The 18651-nt window shown below is 40.5% G+C and overlaps 1 protein-coding gene across 3 annotated transcripts in view; it reads right to left on the reverse strand.

The window, feature by feature from the left end:
* The window catches only part of FAM204A (family with sequence similarity 204 member A), a 31550-nt gene extending 13728 nt beyond the window's left edge, over positions 1-17822 (reverse strand). The window contains exons 1-6 of one of the 3 annotated variants that reach the window (XM_032312906.1): positions 17709-17822; positions 12431-12621; positions 11765-11852; positions 11601-11631; positions 11316-11415; positions 678-767 (exon numbers count right to left, since the gene is read on the reverse strand). In XM_032312906.1, the coding sequence (XP_032168797.1) occupies positions 678-767; positions 11316-11415; positions 11601-11631; positions 11765-11852; positions 12431-12621; positions 17709-17781 (573 nt within the window). In that variant the 5' untranslated portion in view covers positions 17782-17822. Of the gene's footprint in view, positions 1-677; positions 768-11315; positions 11416-11600; positions 11632-11764; positions 11853-12379; positions 12622-17188; positions 17673-17708 lie in introns of those variants that run through there. The other 2 variants (XM_032312905.1, XM_032312907.1) reach the window with 2 other exon arrangements.
* Positions 17823-18651: the final 829 nt, after the last annotated feature.

Below are 18651 nucleotides of genomic sequence, written 5' to 3' on the forward strand. Positions count from 1 at the left end.
TGGAAGGTTCTTTGTACTTGGAAAAAGAATATTCAATATATTTATTAGTTTATATTCTAGACTATAAGTTTTAAAAAGCTGAAAATTATTTAGGGTTGGGGAAAGTTTAGAATGTGCAGCAAGAAGGCACTTGGGGAAGTGAGGGCAAGGAAAACTTTGAGATATGACATTAGAACACACAGCTGCCTTCGGGGAGAGTTAAAGCGAATTAAAGATGCAAATGGAAAAAAAAAAAGCTAGTCTTTTAATCATAACTGGCAAAAACTCTCTGAACTAGGTGAAATCTAGGGCTGAATATCAATCATGTATTATTTCCACCATAAGTTTTAGACCAGAATAATTTTAAAACATTAAAGACAAAAATAAAAACCCAGCACTTCAAAATAAATGGCAGCATGAGAGGAAAGAAAATGGACAGGAAGGAAAATCTAAAATCAAATATTTGAGGGGCACCTAGGTGACTCAGTTGGTTAAGCATCCAACTCTTGATCTCAACTCGGGTCTTATCTCAGAGTCATGAGGTTCAAGGCCCACACTGGGCTCCACACTGGGCGTGGAGTCTACTTAAAAAACAAACAAGCAAACAAAGCTAAGAAAATACCTGAATATGAAACTCATGGTCACAAAAAGAATGTACATTCATTTTAGAAAATCTGGAAATACTACAGTTGACTCACCTCCCGAGTAGCTAGCTGGTTGCTGAGTTCCTCAGCCTTCTCGATGTTCCACTCTTCCACAGCCTGGTCTATGCTCTTTTCAAGGCCCGACTAGAAAGTAAAGAAATCTAAAGCTTAAAAGCAGGAAAAAAGGCAAGTATTTGCTGGCAAAGACTATGTCACAGGGCTACACCGAACATGTTACATACTTAGATCATTTAATGTTCATGATGACCCCTGTGGTAGTTGGTACCACTTCCATTTACTGATGAGAAGGCCACGCAGAGATACCTAATGGCTTATTCAAGGCCAGATAACTTCCTGAACTGAGAAAAAGGAGATGCCAATACAGACTTTTGTGACTTCAAGGACTACGCTTTCCCTTGATAACAATATAATGTTAATGATAACAACAGTTAAAATGATATCACACTTATTATGAAGTAGACCCTGACTTATCACTATAAGAAAGCTCATTTATCTTTCAAACAACTTCAAAAAATACTGTTACCCTGTTTTTGAACATGAGAAAACAGAGGCCTCAGACTCACTAACGTGGCCAAGGTCAGAATCTGTAAGCGGTAAGGCCATTGCATGAATATGGGCCTGCCCAGAGCCTGTGCTCTCGACCACCATTTTCCTCTGCCTCTTCTCTCTACTGCCCCTTCCTGTAGCTTGAGGCCTTCCTTCAACAGCCCCTCTAGTCTTTGACGATGGGTATTAAGTTAGATATTAAATAGGAGAATAATGCTACATAAGAGAACAAGTTTTATTTTCTTATGGAAATGTTTTTATTTACTAGGTGAAGATGCTTTAGGAAATCATAATTAATATTTTCATGTGATTACCAAACATACCAGGTAGGATTCATCATACATTTATGGAAAGAAGCTTAGACTTAAATAACTGAGGTTAGCCTGTGGCAATAGTTACCATATAAAATAAAAAAATATTTAAAATAGTCTAATGTATGGTTCCCACAAGAAAATTCTGCCCTAACAATGGCTTAGCCAGTGTGTCCTCCATGTTTTTAGTTCCCAATTTCTATCTAGTAAAAGGAACGCCAGGAATGCCTCTGCCTGTCAGTGTACTGTTTGGTTACACCCATCAACTAAGTGAAATTTTGTTCCTGTGCAGCCTCTGTGGAAACAAGACTTAAAAATGCCAATTTACACACATACACACACACACACACACTCACACACACACACACACACACGGAATACTAGTCAGCCATCAAAAAGAATGAAATTTTGCCATTTGCAATGATGTGGATGGAGCCACAGTGTATTATGCTGAGGAAATAAATCAGAGAAAGACAAATACCATAAGATTTCATTCATATGTGGAATTTAAGAAATAAAACACACGAGGAGCACCTGGGTGGTGCAGTCAGTTGAGCATCCAACTCTGGATTTCCACTCAGGTCATGATCTTGGGGGTCTTAAGATCAAGCCCCACATCAGGCTCCTCGCTGGGCATGGAATTTGCTTAGGATTCTCTCCCACCACCCCCTGCTCACTCACACCCTCCCCTTCCCCAAGTAAATAAATCTTTAAAAAACAAACCAGATAAACATATGGGGCAGGGGGTGGGGAGAAAGAGGGAAACAAACCATAAAAGACTCTTAATGGTAGAGAACCAGCTGAGGGTTGATGGAGGGGAGGTAGGTGGGGGAGGGGCTAGATGGGGGATGGGTCTTAAGGAGGGCACTTGTTACGATGAGCACTGGGTGTTATACGTAAGTGATGGATCACTAAATTCTACTCCGGAAATCAGTATTACACTCTATGTTAACTAATTAGAATTTAAATGAAAATTTGAAAAGAAAAAAAAAATGCCCACACATAATCTGCTTAAAAAGATGATAGAACACAGACCAGTAAGGTTATCACTAGTTGAATGAAGATCATCCCTTCTCACAATCCCTCACCCTACCTAAGGTCTTGATAGGATGACAAACTTGCTCCCAGCTGTAGCTTAAGACCATCACTCAGTAGGCCTTAGTCTCTGATCCTAGGCCAGGTGGCTCTCCTGTCCTTTTCCCATTCTGGCCCTATGATCACCAGTGTCCAGAAATTCTTTTTTAGGGGTACCCGTGTGGCTCAGCCAGTTAAGCATCGGCCTTCTGGTCAGGTCATGATCCCAGGGTCCTGGAATCGAGCCCCAGGTTAGGCTCCCCACTAAGCAGGGAGTCTGTTTCTCCCTCTCCCACAGCCCTACCCCCAGTTTGTGCTTTCTCTCCTGCTCACTCTCTCTCAAATAAATAAAATCTTTAAAAAAAAACAAAACACAGAAATTCTTTTTTGTATTTCTGAAGAACTCTTATCACCATCCAAAAAACATCCTGGACTCACTTTTCCAACATCCTTCATCCTCAGGGACCTCTAACTAACACCCCACCCCACAGTCCATACTCCAGGCCAGTGACAGGTCTGTGTACCTCTTCAGGTCTGTGAATGGTGCCGGTCTATGAACTGAGCTTGTGCCAGAATGCAAATCAACTACATGATTATACTTGGCTTTGATTTTTTTTTTTTTTTTTTTTTTTAAAGGGAGAAGGACAACAAGACTTTCTCAGATCAGGAAGTAGTACACTGAGCTATATTCAGATACAAGCTCTGTATCTCTTGGAGGACCAATTCTTTGAAAAGGCTTGCTCTGAGCCAGGCAATAGACATCACCTGAAAGCTCTAATTCCAAAGCTTTACAATCTGGAATTCTCTCTGAACTCAAGATTCTGTCCTTTGACTTATCCCAAGTTTCACAGCCAGAGAACCTGCATTGTCTTCATTTGTAACCCTGCCCCGGGACCACTGTATTCATTCTCAGAGTCCTTCAGTCCCTCCGTGGATTCTCCTAACCTTCTTCTCTGGCCTGCCGCCCATGATTAATCTTTCTAACTCTAAGCCAGGAGTTCTCCAAGTTGAAGTCTGGACCAGCAGCATCAGCATTACTGGGAACCTGTCAGAAATACAAATGCTCTGAATCAGAAACTGGGGTTGGGGCCCAGCAACTCACTGACGCTAACCAGGCCAAAGTTTGAGAACCACTGACCTAAGCAATACCTTCAACTTCCTTCCACATGTTACCTTGTTTTGGCTACTCCCAACCACTTGTTTCTACTACTTTAACATCTTCCTCTTCCTTCTTCTCAGTAATGTATGCAGTCCTAGGGCTTCAATTACTTCTTATAAGCTGCTTTACAGATCGCTGACTAATTCAAAATATCTCAGCTATTCCAAGATCTATATCGCCAGCTACTTGCTAGTTATCTTCATATTGAAGCCTTGCGAAGACAGGGTCTCTAACTTCTTGTTATGCCTAAAACAAGCTCATCACTTACTGCCCTGCTTCCCCTTCAGAGCTGACAACCCACTTAGTCACCCCAGACAGAATCCTTAGTGGTCTTCAATGACTCCAGTCCTTTGCTCCTATTTTAACTCTTTTCGTAGAGTGTCTCATGTTTCCTTTCTGGGCTTCTTCAAGGTCTCATCATCTCCTGTTGGGAAGATGACAGTCTTCTCCAAATTAGTTTTCTGTCTTTCTAAAGTAGAGATACCATGTCACTAGCCAGCTTGAAAACAAGATCACTTCTTTATTCCTTTTGAATTGCACCAAAATGCCTTCACAATAGGTTCCCATAATGCGTTCTCAGTCCCATCTTGGGTAATGCTCTACTTGCCAATCTCTGGTCACATCTACCATTCTCTTACTGTCCCCTATGCATCTGATTTGTTTCTACTGGGAAAATCTTAACCATCCTTGTACGTCCCATGTCAAATGTTACCTTCCTACCTCTGTAGGTTCACTCACCAGTACACACCCACAGACCCTGCTTTATTCTGCCCCATGCCCAGTACCTAAGTGCCATGAGCACTGCTCTCCCCATGCTGTGCTGTCACTGTACTCCATGACTCTCGTTAGCACCCATGGGTCTCTCTCCCCTCCCAGGTTCTAGGCTCACCAAGCACAGACCTGTTTAAGCACCTAACCTGACTGAGAGGCACTCAGTCAGCTTCTGTTACTGAGTTAACAGTCACAGTGCAATAATCCATGGTTGCATTAATACTGAAAGGATCCCACCCAAATGAGGACCATTCGTGACCTAGCCACTGCTTTGACAAGTTCCCAGGAGAATTCTACAACAGTAATATTGGGGTAATAGTACCCCTATGACTAAACAAGAGCCACATTTGCTTATACTTCTTGATGTATAAATCTTTCCCACTACTGGCATATGCATTTCTTTGAGGGCATGGAGAATATCTTCTTCGTCTTGGACTCCCAGAGCCGTAGCACAGTCCCTGTCTCTAGAATTTTATTATTTGTTTTTACAATAGAAATAAAATATCTTATTTAAGAAAAGAGAATAAATGGCTCTCCTTCCTGCACAGAATATTAGTTATCTCCTCAAATATATATAAAAATAAAATACTAACAGCAAACTTCAATTTTCCCTGCACCACAAATTCTGGACGAGCCAGTTAAATCAACCCAGACTTCATCTATCCCAACCTCTCATTTCAGCAACCTGGTCCCTAATGTCATCCATTCTTGGGCCTGTCCAGCTGATTCCACATAATAGCTTTGTATGTTTCCCTCCAATTATGCAGCTTTCCTAAGATTAGTTAGACCTGGGTGCTGTACTCCTTTAGTCTAGGACCTAGAGTAATCAGATGAGTGAGTAAAAAGGAACCCACTCTATTATTACCACCAATACCCTGAATAAACCAGGGGTCTGCTTATCAAGTCATTTTGCTGCATCAACTTGCTAAGTTCCCTTTGGTTATCAAGGAGCCACTGCTTATAGTTAATGTCACAAAGGTAGAAACCAAAAATACTCCCCTCTTCTAGAAACTTATATGAACTGCTGAGTTTGTAAGTATAAATTTTCACTTAAAAAGAAGTCAGCTAAAATTACACATCTATCTCTCCACCATCAACCAACTCCCATTCCCCCAGCCATTCAGAGCACTGGCACAATATAGCAGAAAGAGCACTGGAACAGAAGCGGTGGTCGGGAGTAGTGGTCATGGCTCCCGGCAAATGAGATTTCCTCGAAGGAAGAGCAAAGCCTCAGTTTCCTTCAAGAAAAATGACATGACAGGCATGATAACCAAAATTCTCTCCTAGAAATAAAAATTGCACTTACATGTTCAATTTTGTTTTCAGCTCTTTTAAAAGTTTTTTTTTAATTCAACAAAATTTCAATAGGTAAAACTTCATTTTTCTCTCCCCTTTCCCCTTTTTCTTTCTTTCTTTTTTTGGACAATAAATTTAAGTAAATATAATACTTCCTTTTGGCTCTGAAAAATTTCTGGTTCCATCTAAAAAGATACTAACATTGTAAATACACTCAAAATACTAACATTAGTAAAAAAAATATCTTAAGGTAAAACATTTCCATCATCTTAATATCATAATAACGGTTTACAAAGAATATGGCTGGTAAGGTCAGACCCAGGGGTTCAAATTCCAGCTCCTCTACTTAATGGCTGAGAAACTCAGTGATTCCTAGACCTCTACAGCTTATAGTTACCTCATTTGCGAAAAGAGAGTAATACCGAATCCTCTGCAAGTTTATAGTAAGGGTCAAAGGAAATAGATGTAAAATGCTGAGCAAAACTTTAGAATATAGCATCATTCGATAAATAAGTTGTTCATATTATTTTATCTAAATATCAGGATACCATTAAAACCAACAGGCGGTCTAGCTCTATACAGCTACAGATCTCCTCATAACTCATCAAGACCTCAGCCCCAAGCGTAAGACCCAAGAATTCAACTCTGAGTCAGAAAGTAGTCTCATGAAGTAAATTAAGTGGTACCCAAGAGTACCTTTACTGGAATTATCTCCGATGTCTCTCATAGCACAGAAGTGGGACTGATGATACTCTGCGGGTCCTCGGTATGCTTCTCGGGTGCCTCTTGTCAAGAATCAGAACTTAGCTTAAGACACACGCACTTCAATACAGGCAAACAAATTTAGAGACAGCATTTCGGCCACAGGTGGAAAAACATTCTAGGCCAGTATCTAACAGGTTCCCACATAATAACCATAAATAACCATAAATAACCTAAATAAAAGAGGCCATAAATAACCTCTAATTAACAGTTTTGTTGCAGATCTCAAGAAGACAAATATCAAAGAAATGTATGGGTACGAGGTTTAACACAAAGGACCGACCACCCATATGTGCACATGCAGAATCTGTTTGAACATATGATTAGAGCACCTCCGGGCAAACTGTATGATATATTTCTAGAGAAATGTTGCTACTAAATATTTGGATAATATATTCAATGTTTAAAGCTTAATACAAATGAACTATCCACTGAAGTTTGCTGTGTCTAATTAAAACTAATATCTAAGGGAGAAAAAAAATTAGGCAATCTCTCCATAAAGAAGGAAAATAACTAAGAATTAGTGGTGTTACCTTTATGTATAAATCATACCTACTTAAATTATCTGAATCACCACCTGGGGATCAAAAGATAATGCTTTGGGGGCACCTGGGTGGCTCAGTGGGTTAAGCCTCTGCCTTCAGCTCAGGTCATGATCTCAGGGTCCTGGGATCGAGCCCCACATAGGGCTCTCTGCTCAGCGGGGAGCCTGCTTCCCTCTCTCTCTCTACCTGCCTCTCTGCCTACTTGTGATCTCTCTGTCAAATAAATAAATAAAATATTAAAAAAAAAAAAAGATAATGCTTTGTAGTTGTGTAACTGACACCAGGGGAATGGTCATGGAACCACTCCAACCCTCCCCTTCACACCACCACTTCTGCCTCCTCCAGACCACTACCCTACATCCCTCCCCCACCAACCCCTACACGGGCAGTCAGTCTTTTATCTCATCTGTGTTTTGGAGTTTCAAGTAAAATTTTGGTTAGAAAAAGCATCCTACTAGAAAAAAAATTTGAAAAAAGCTACACTATACAATTCAAGTTTCTTCTCATAAACAACTAAAAAAATTATCAAAGACATTGTGCAATCACTCTTAAAATTATTAAAATTTAAGTCTGGTTTTTTTCATGCCAAAAAGTATACATTAAGTATATATAAAACTACTTCAATAGTAACTGCTGACGAATCAAACTGATTCAACTAAAGAATACTTGAGATACTTTTGATGAAATTAATTAGTTAAATTTGTTCTAAAGATATTCCTACATAGATTCATAATAATTATTATTATTACAGAATTATTATTAAGTCCCAGTACTATAGAAACAGTATTAAAGCTGTAATTAATACAAAGAACACTTTAGAACAGCTTTGCATATTAAGAAATTACATTTTAAAAAAACAAACAATCCTCTCTGTATTGTGAGGAAAGGAGGTGACAGCACAGTTGTAAATACACATCCTTGGCTGAGCAAGTTTTAGCTTGGCAGGGTTCCAAAGAAAGGAGGAAAGGAAGCAAGCAAAGCAAGCAAGAAAGAAAACATGGTCGGGGAGGACTGCACTATAGACACAAGATTAAGAAGTTTTGTTTTTCCATTCTTGAGGACTGAGTGAGATACAGAATAAAAGGGCTCTTTCAGATATGGTAAGAGACGAGCCTCTGCTCCTGAGAAATAAAATAATGGGCTAGAAATCCATGAGAGCTCTGTCCAAACTGCATCACAGATTTTCATGATCCTCTCTGTAGTTCTTCAGCAGCAGCTATTATCGGCTAGACTTACATTTATTCTTAGCTTTTATCTTGGTGCCTCCAATGTGGACATTCCTTAATGTCTATTTACTCTGTTGGATTCACAGTGATTTTAGCATGACAGCAAAAGGGGCGCAAGTAAAACAGGGAGACAGTGATCCCAATCCAAAGGAGGGGCACAAACCTGCGGGCGCACACTCATGCTGAACTATCAAGAGAATAGGACATCATCTGGCCCATTAAATCCTTCTCTTCCTTCATGCTTGCATTTTTTAACGGAATAGTATGTGCTGGCAAAATCTTGGGCAGAGGCAAGCCTGGCCAATGCCAGTTTCCTTGTTTAGAAAAATGCCGTGACTTTCTTAGCTGTCATTCATAAAGAGGAATGTCTACCGTTCAGAAAATCCAACTCGGGGTGGCTCAGTCATTAAGAAAATCCAAACTCATCAAATAGATTAATGAGTGATCACGAAAGGATTTAGAGGGGGCTTCCTTAAAACAGAAATCTTGTTTTTTAAAATGATGTTTGACTTAAATTTCTTTTCCTAGAGTCCATTTAACATACAATGTGAAACAGAACATTAGTTCATAAAACCGAGTTGCTTAAAAGAATTCACCCAAGTCATTCTAGCCTTTATTAAGATAACTCTATGCAAATCTCAAATTCTAGACAATGAGTAAGAGTTAGCCATACCTAGCCAGGATCAAGAAGGGACAATTTCCTATATGTAGGATAACAATAAAATTCTAATTTGGAGAAATTATAAAAAAATCATTAATTTTTTACTTTTTGGAATGGTTTACAGCTTCACTAAGGAATAGTTTAGACATTCTGAAGTCAAGAGTTCTGAGAAAATATAACAAATACTATAAATAAGGGAAGATCAAAAACCACCTAATTCATGAGTAAAACTTAAAAATACTTTCCTATTAGAACCAATATTTAGCATTCCTTCCTTCAAAACAACAACGGAGTCAGCAGTGGGGACTGTACAGCAGGATGGCTGGAGACCAGCCCACTCCCATCAGCCATGGCCCTCCTCCCTCTGGCTTTAGAACAGGCTTACGCAGTCCAGAGTATCCTTCTCGCAAGATCCCTCCTCCCCACCCACCAGACTCACAGGGGTTAAGAGCAGAGTAACTGCATTTTGAAGCACTGACCAGTTCTTCTGTAGTGAAGCTAGAGAACGGAGCATGAGGTCATAAAGCCCGGGTTTTACTGTCACCTCTACCAGCGATCTCTCTTTGTAAGAATGTAAGCGTTTTTGCACCTGCTTGAACATTTGTAAAACAGACATTGCTCAGTCAGTTAAGGGTTTGTCTTGATTTCCAACTCAGGTCATGATCTCAGGGTCCTGGGATCGAACCCCACATCAGGCTCCTGACTCAGGGGGAGTCTGCCTGAGATTCTCTCCCTCTACCCCTCCCCTCACACGCATGCATGCACTCTCTCTCTTTTTCTCTAATGAATAAAGAAATCTTAAAAAAAAAAAAAAAAAGAAAAAAGAAAGAAAGAAAAGGAAGTGGTGTTGGTTCCAATTCCCCAGGGTTCTGGGGACTAAATGACAAAAATTCTTAGCAAAACTGGAATCAAAAGGTTCACATGCAAAATTCTACTGTCAGTTCCTTCATGCACACACCCTCAATGATGCAGTACCACCCAATGATGAGTTTAATCTCTGAGGTTTGTTTCACAAGAAATATTGATCAGAATGGTCTCTATGTACCCACAGTAGTCTACAAGTCTACAGAAATGATCCATGAAGAAGGAATCTGTCTACACAGGCAGGATACAATATACTTGGGCTTCAATAAGGCAGGCCCCTGAACCTCTAGCCCTATCATTCCGTGCTCAATTTTCATGCTCCTGGAGTCCACACTCCCTGATGTGAATATGTAAATCACTCATGCATTCAAGACTCTACTAAGTGTTCACATCATCGATAGACTGATGACGTCCAAATGTGGATCTCCAGCTCAGATTCTCCTGAGTTCCTGCCTCATTTTTACCAACCATCTCTCTACTCCTGCCCACTGATATCGCTCATGCCCCAGTGAACTTTGGACAGGCCCTATCCACCCCTCTCCCCACCCAGCCTTCCCATTTTGTACCTAGCGTCACTATTCACAACGCTGCTGAAGGTAAAAACTGGAAAGGCTCTCTTCCTCTCCTTACGCCCCACTTCCTCTCCACCACTTCACAAAGCATCAGAGGTAAATACTGTCCATGCTCCTCCTAGAGGAGACCCCAAATCCACCCACTTTTCTCCATCTTCAGGAGCACCATTCCTGCTCAAGCCACCATCCTCTCGTGCCTAGAAGAGTCTCTTCTTGTCTACTTTTGCTGCCTCTGTTTTTTGGCCCTTTCTCTACACAAGAGCGATCTTACAAACATAACTTCGATCATATCACTCCCTTAACTTAAAACCTCAGCTACTTAAAACCTCAGACTCTCAGCTCCATTGTAACTAAAACCCAGTTCCTTATTCTGCCCCTTCAGGGCCTTCACAGTTTGGTCCCTGGCTGCCTGCCTCTCCGAACCCGTGCTGGGCCACTCTCCTCACTGACCCCATCCAGCCAAGTTGATATTCTTACAGGTACTCCAGTGTTCCATGATGACTCCTTTTCCCCAGGACCTTTAATTACCCAGGTTAGTACCTCTACACGAGCGTATAGGAGGAGGCATCTGTATATAGATGCTTCCTTCCCATCCTTCAGGTCTCAATGAAGTGGCATCTTCCAAGAAAGGTCCTCCCTGACCACCTACACTAAAGTGGAATCTCCATTTTCATGTCTTCGCAACATCCTGTTTAAATCCTTAACACCATTTTTTTAAATGATTTGTAACTATATATTTACTTTATTACCTAATATCTTATTTCGTGTACAGTAGGCATTTTAACTTTTTCACTGAATGAATTAATGAGGAAAACACCTTAGGCAAGGCTAACCACAACCATTTTCTACTGGCAAATATAAGATGCGATAAAAAAAGATCTTACCTTGTCAACTTTTTTCTTTTTAACAGGGGGGTCAAACCTATCATTGATTCCAAAATACTGAGTAAGCTCCTTCCACTGGGTTTCACTTGAGGTCTGTTCACTGCAAGACAGACAATAACTTATTTTTAGTGCTTTTAATTGGTTACTACAATTATAAATCATAAAAACTAGTTCTTATGTTTAAGAGGTAAGAAGTTCAACTATTGGTACAAGTTTTACAATATTATCTAGAATAGATAATAATAGAGTAAGTAGATATTTTACCTATTCATTCATAGAACCTACCTATGAGTCTCTTCCTCATTCTTCAATTTACCTGAAAAGAATTCACAAAGTGTCAATACCTGAATATTCATTTATTTCAAAATTAATGTTTATTAAAAACTGCTGAGCTCAATCATTCACAATTTAACATTAGCAATACTTAAAATTAAATGAAAACAAAACACCTTTCCTGGAGCGTTTCCTTTTCTTCCTTCTGAATCCTGAAGTTGAGGTTTTCTGTTCAGCATGTTTTTTATGCAATTCTTGAAATTTCTATATAAAAGTTAAAAAAAAGAGAAAAAGTAGTAAATATATTTTGAAGCAAAGCATATATTCAAAAATTACAAACATGTGATAAAAATATATTTTAGCATTTATAAAAATACAAATTTAACAAAAGTAGTTCAGTTCTTCTTGAGATACCCTATTTTCCAAGATTCTTTGACAACCTGATTTTTTATCTTCATTTATTTTGACATAAGTCAATCTGATTAGCTGAGAGTAAATTTCGATGATTCATACAGATGACAAAGAGATCAAATTAAAACAGAAGCTCATGTATTATGTTGAGCAAAGTAGCTAATCCTACTAAATGTTTTACTTCCTCTTTTTATAAAACACACAACCAAGATGAGAGTAAGTATCTGAGTGCCCAGTGAGCTGACCACAAACCCAGAGTATTCTGAGTCAATCTTCCCTACCTCCCAAGTAGAGGCAGGCACTCTGACCCTGGCAGAGACAGGAGCGTGCACAAACACACATGCACAGGCTTTAATAAGAACACATCAGAGGAAACCTACATGCCACATATTTAAGGGAATTCCAGAGGGGCACTCTTTGTATGCATTTACATTTGCCTCTGCCCCAGGTTTTGGTCCATCATTTTGGCAATCTGAGATCTCTGTTTTTGTAATGGCCCCATCTTCTTTATCTTCCTGCAAGTTAAGTCCAGAGTTCTCTAATGGGGCTTCATCTTCAGAATTCAACTCAACATCACTTTCATTTAGGCCAGGAGGTAGCAGCCCACTCCACATCTTTTCTTCTGAAGAGAAAAAAAATGAATTTAGACATACAAAGTGGACATGGAAAGGAATTTAAAACCCCAAGAGTGTAGTAATTATCCCAATGGTTTGGGAACAGTCCATCTAGACTTTTTTCTTTTAATCTAAAATCACATGTATCTTCCATATTAAAAGAATTAAAATATTTGCTTGTACGAAATAAGTCAATCAGAGAAGACAATTATCATATGATCTCTCTGATATGAAGAATTTGAGAGGCAGGGTGGGAGGTCTGGGGGACAGGGAAGGAAAAAATGAAAAAGATAGGATCAGGAGGGAGACAAACCATAAGAGACTCTTAATCTCACAAACAAACTGAGGGTTGCTGGGGGGTGGGGGGGGGTAGGGAGATGGTGGTGGGGTTATGGACATTGGGGAGGGTATGTGCTATGGTGAGTGCGAAATGTGTAAGCCTGATGATTCACAGACTTGTACCCCTGGGGGCAAATAATACATTATATGTCAATAAAAATAATTAAATAAAAAAATTTGCTTGTATGAGATGTTTTAAAGAGTACAAAGTAGTTAATTTGTTACAAGACAAACTTACAGATGAATGACTTAAAGAAAATAGGACCTGGATTCTCTAATATATATAGATAATTTTGTCTAAAAAAAGTAAATTCGGTAAAAGCATTCATTGTTTTAGGAACCTAACAATATATACGTCACACAATTCAATATTTATAATATTATATTTCAAGCTATCATAATCAAAAAAGAAAACAAAGTCCGATGTTTCACTGGTATTGAAATGAACTTTCAGGGGACTTACTGCCAAAGGAGTACAAAAACAATTATGCAAAGGAAAATTTTTAGGCTGTGCAAGTAGTTTGAGGAAAGCATGGTGGTAAAAAGAATGTCCTAGTTTTAAATTTTACGAGTGACTGCTAAAATACCAAATGGAAAATTAAATGTTAATCCTAACAATTTAACAAAAAGATACAGCTTTTTTGAGTAACAATATCGTGTTTAGGAAACTGCGGTTCAAGTTCAGGATAATATTTATCATTAGCTATCTGGCCCACAGGTAGAGGGAATATTAACTACTGTTAAGTTTATCAAAAATGACCTTTAAAATTGGGAGTTATAATCATTTGCTAAAATAATAATGGAGTACATTTTCAATATTAATCACATGGCACATGTATCGACTCAAAACCACTTCATTCAAAAGATGCGTAAATAAGAGAAGTCAGTTATACTGCCTGCTCATGATTTACCTGAAGGAATAAAATGCAAGGATGGAAATTTTTGCAGACTTTTCTGCGCTCTATTGTGGTTAACCTAATGAGAAAACCACCACCATTGTCTCTGAGACAAAGGCATCACGGGATTTTGCATTAATCTGAATAATGGATTCCAGATACCCGTTCAGGATCTCCTCCCAGATCCGAAGAATCAGATCTTATTTTTGGCAGTATGGATCCCAGCCTCCTGAGCTGTTAGCCCTCTAAAACCACCTCACCAAAATACTCTTTTGGCTTTTTAAGAAGGGCTCTGACATCTACCTGCTTCAGCTGTAATCCTGACCCTATCATATACTAGCAGTATGCAGAAATCATTTTTACCACCTCTGACCCTCAGGTTTTTTCTGCTGTAATACAAGGATAATTATATTGCGTACAGGGCTATTCTGAGAATTAAATGAGATAAGCTATGAAAACACTCACCACAATGTTTAGGAGGTTCTAGGGGCTTGATCAATGCCGAGCTCTTTTCGCTATTAGTATTTCTGTGGCCATGTATTATATTTTTATCATTTCTGTTATGGGTGGCAGCATTCACAAGGTAGTTTTGAAGTTTCTAAGTTTGAGGTGCATTCACTTAGCAATTGATCCAAATCATTTACCTCCCTGATTTCCAAAGTCTAACATAAGTTTCTGTAAAAAAATATTGGAGTCTGGTTTTCTGAATGGAGCAATAAAACCAGATTCAGGAAGACAATGGAGCCTAAGTGTCAAGGCTCCTCTTTTGCACAGGTCTTTCCAAAGCATTATACCCAATTTCTATTTAGAATTTGTATTCCTTTTTTTAAAGAGGAGACCCAACATAATATAAGTTTCAACCATAAAACCTGGACCCATGCCTAAACCTAGACTGAGGATTTTAATAGTCGGAATGGGTAAACTTTAGATACTTTGTTAGCACAAAAGACATCATGTGAAATATGCCAATATTGAAAAACGAATGTTATGCCATCAATAAAAATATTTTTACTGTTCTGAGGAGTAGATGGAGGGGGAATGATAATAAGCTTCAACATGACTTTGCCACTGACAAATAATAAGCCTTTAGGCTCATTATCCATTTCAGAACTTAAGGACAGTAACACATTTCAGATTCAGTGTTCTTAGCAAAATTGGGGTTCTATGTTTGAAACCAGTTTCTTTTCCCTGTCCATAGCAGCCTGTGCATGGCCACTGTGTGCCAGGCTCTCTTTAAGGCATGAAGACAGGCAAAAATATCTAAGGGAACCGGCATTCTACACACATGGCAAGTGTCTGTCCATCAGCAGCCAAGTACCACTTGGCCCAGACTTCCGTTGTGGCTGCTAGTGAAAGGCATGTGCCTCTCTGATGCGCACAGTTCTGCTGCTCCACACTGCTCTAGCATCCCTACAGGGTGTGTCTGTGCTCTGGGCACCCACATGAGCCTCACCCTGAGGAACACTCTCTGGTGTCCTGGAGTCACCTGTCCCCATCAGCTTTTAAGCATTTTTTAATCACATTTTGGACCTTCTCAAAATCATCTATTTTTAGCTCTTGTTGCTGTGGCATGAAGTACTGTTTTCAGTATGACACTGGCTAGTATGATAATTTCTTGTGTGTGCCCATGGAAAAATGAAGAACTAAAATAAATTTTAGAAAGCAGATTCTACATCCAAATCCATAAAGGCAATATTCAAATAATACGTCTGAACTCAATCCCTGAATATCGTTCAAGTGGCGTGCCATTCTCCTGTGACTGCAAACACACACACACACACATATACACACGAGGGCAACCCCATGGTCACCGAAAAACACAGATAACTCACCGAGAAGACTGCAAAGTGGAGCTGCCCACGTGAGCAGCAGCTCAACTGTAAATCAGCCAATATGGAGTGGCTGCTTTGTGACTTGCTTTGGGCTCACGTTTGAAAACACTCTGAATTCACAGTATATACATGTCACTCATACATTACCAACTGTACTATGGTACCAACTGGTACTAGGTTAGGCCTCGTGTTCACTTGTTTTGGCTGCTCTTAAAGAGGATTCTCTAATTCTCTGAAATGTCTCTTACCCTATGCCTTTATTCTAAAGCAAATCATTCCAAATTACCCTTTAAATGTGAAAATTATTCAGCCATTCTCAAGAGATGTGATGTACCAGTCAGATGCAATACTGGTTAAACCCCAATACCCCAGAGGATAAGGGTTCTCTCCTCAACCCCGCTACCACAGCTTTCTACAGATTTCTAGTTTTCAGTCAGACTGCATGTCAGACAAAACACCTGAAAGATGCTCTGGAGAAAGCCAAGGAGACCCCAGTTACACAGAAGCAGAATCAGAAAGAAAAACAAAGCAAGTCAATGATGTATCTGGCATATACACAATGTCACATATAAACAAGATGACAGAAATTCTTTTACCGTTAATCCCTACAACGACCCTTCCACTAGAAATTACTATCTAAACCCCTTGTACAGGTGAGGAAACTGACTTGCCTAAGGCATTGTGATCCACTTATTTTACAAAAACAGAACTCTAGGGCATCAACTTATTAACTTTTAGAGGATGCAATTTAAGTAGTAATATATTCTTGGAGACAAAGACTTGAGAGTGGGTCTAAAGAATGACTCTAGCCTCTAATTTTGTTAAAATTTTGCTTCAGAAAAAAAATGTCTTACTCTTTAAAAGCAGAAACTTAGGTAAGATCCTATACTAAATGTATACATAAAAATGACATGGGGTAATAATGTCTCATTTTCTGGAAGATCAGGCGACTGCCTACAACCAAAACCCAATCTGAGCAGTTTAATGGGTAAATGCCTCCTGTCACTACTATTCCAGAATTTCAACTCCACTTTCACTATACGAAGCTGTCTTCTCATATTTTGTATTCAATTAGAATAATCACAGAAACCTGAATTTTGTCTGATCTGAATTTAATCCCAACCTGTATAATAACCATAAACCACCATCCACCCACCATCATGTTAAATAATTCACACAATAGTCAGTTTCCATGACTCGGAATTACCTAACTAAAATACTTTCAAGCATGTATCAACCTTCATGTAAAAGTCCCATTCATGAAATATGTTGTCTTTTCTCAAAAAGATAAACTGAATCAGAGGCCTGACTTCGAATTAAGCTCCCAGTCTGATTACCCAAACTATTTACTTGGCAGGAGTTTGTATGTATGCATATGTTCCAATAAAAGACCGTGTTCGGTCAGGGCCTGGAAAACACGTCCCAAGGCCCTGCACGGGAAGATTTCCACTTAACCAATAACATTTCGAGGCTCACTTTAAGGCGGATGCCGCCGCGAGAATACTTACAAGGTTCAAGACTGCAAGAGGGTGGCTCTAGAAGGGTACACCGCTTCCCGCCTGCGGCACGACCCGGAACTCGGCAGACTCGCCGGCGGCAGGGCCACACTCCGACCCCCCAGCGGGAAGCACCCCCTCCGGAGCACAGAACTAAGCGCCGCAGATTCGGGTGCAGGACGTCTAGCCCGCTGACACTCCCCGTAACTGCAGCTCTTCCCCGGGCTACAGCACTTGTAAACCGGAGGCTGTTTCCCCAGTCGAAAGCCTCTTCACCCTCTCTCTTTGGCCGGGGTGGGACGGAGAACCCCTCTCCCACCAACAGGCTTCGGGAAGGCGCTACGTCCCTTCCAAGCGAAGCAGAGAGCGACCAGCCCTACGAATGCTTCCGTGGGCCTAGCCGGGAGCTCTGCCGGCTCGGCCGTGAGGCCGCCCACACCTGCTCACTGGCTCCCTGCACCCGGCCCTCCCGAACCCGCCAAGTCGGAGGTCGGGGCGGCCGGGAAGCAGCCCGGCTATCGGCAGTACTCACCCGTCGGGAGCCGGCCGCTCGGCCGCCATCTTAAGACCCCGCCAACACCGCGCCTTCCCATTGGCTCCGGCATCTCAGCCAATGGACGGGGGCCGTTCTGGCCCCAGGGTCGTCATGGCAACCGACCGCGCTTAGCTCCGCTTTCAGATCTGTTTGCAGCGCCAGATTCGTTCTTTCTGCTTCTTTTCTCTCACTGTTTCCCCCTTTCTTCTGGACATTTTTAAAGGCTTTGTTCTCTTCCCCATTCCCCGCTTCTCGCTGGTTTTGGGAATGAGGAAACTGCTGGCTTAGACCTTGAACTGAGTTCATTCCACCTAGGCGGGAGGTTCGCTGTAGATGCTCTATAGGCTCTTAAAGGAATATTTCCATTCCTTCAGCCTTATACCCCTCACTCCCTCTTCCCTCCCTCCCTCCCTTCCTTCCTCTTTTCCTTCTGTACATATTTATGGAGCAGGCACCCTGCCAGCCTCTGCTTAGCGGAGAACAGTCCCGACTCCTGCTCTCCTGGTGCTTACCATCTGCTACACTGATTAGATGTGTGGCCTTGACTAAAAGCTTATTGAGCCCCCTTTCCGTGACAGCCACTGGTTCGGGTCCCGAGGAGGGGTTTGGGGGAGCATAGAAAATAAGAGAAAAAAGGTGCTATGAAGAATACAAAGCAGAATAATGTAATAGTGATGAGAGTGCGGGCGATTTTTAGAAATGCTTCCACTTTCCGAAATAGTGCTCTATAATAATGATAAGACCACTTTCCTATCCTCGTGAGGATGTGAAAAGAAAATACACATAGAGTCCTTAACACATCATCTTGCCTATAGTAATTTTAGTCTTAGCTACTTGTTACTGTTGTTAACATTATAATGTCTTTCTTTGAAGCATTCTGAAAATGTGTAAGAATTTTTGCACTGCACTCTAATATATCATGATTTAGTGTAAACAGATG

This window comes from Mustela erminea, chromosome 14 (genome assembly GCF_009829155.1).
Source record: "Mustela erminea isolate mMusErm1 chromosome 14, mMusErm1.Pri, whole genome shotgun sequence".
Taxonomy (NCBI): domain Eukaryota; kingdom Metazoa; phylum Chordata; class Mammalia; order Carnivora; family Mustelidae; genus Mustela; species Mustela erminea.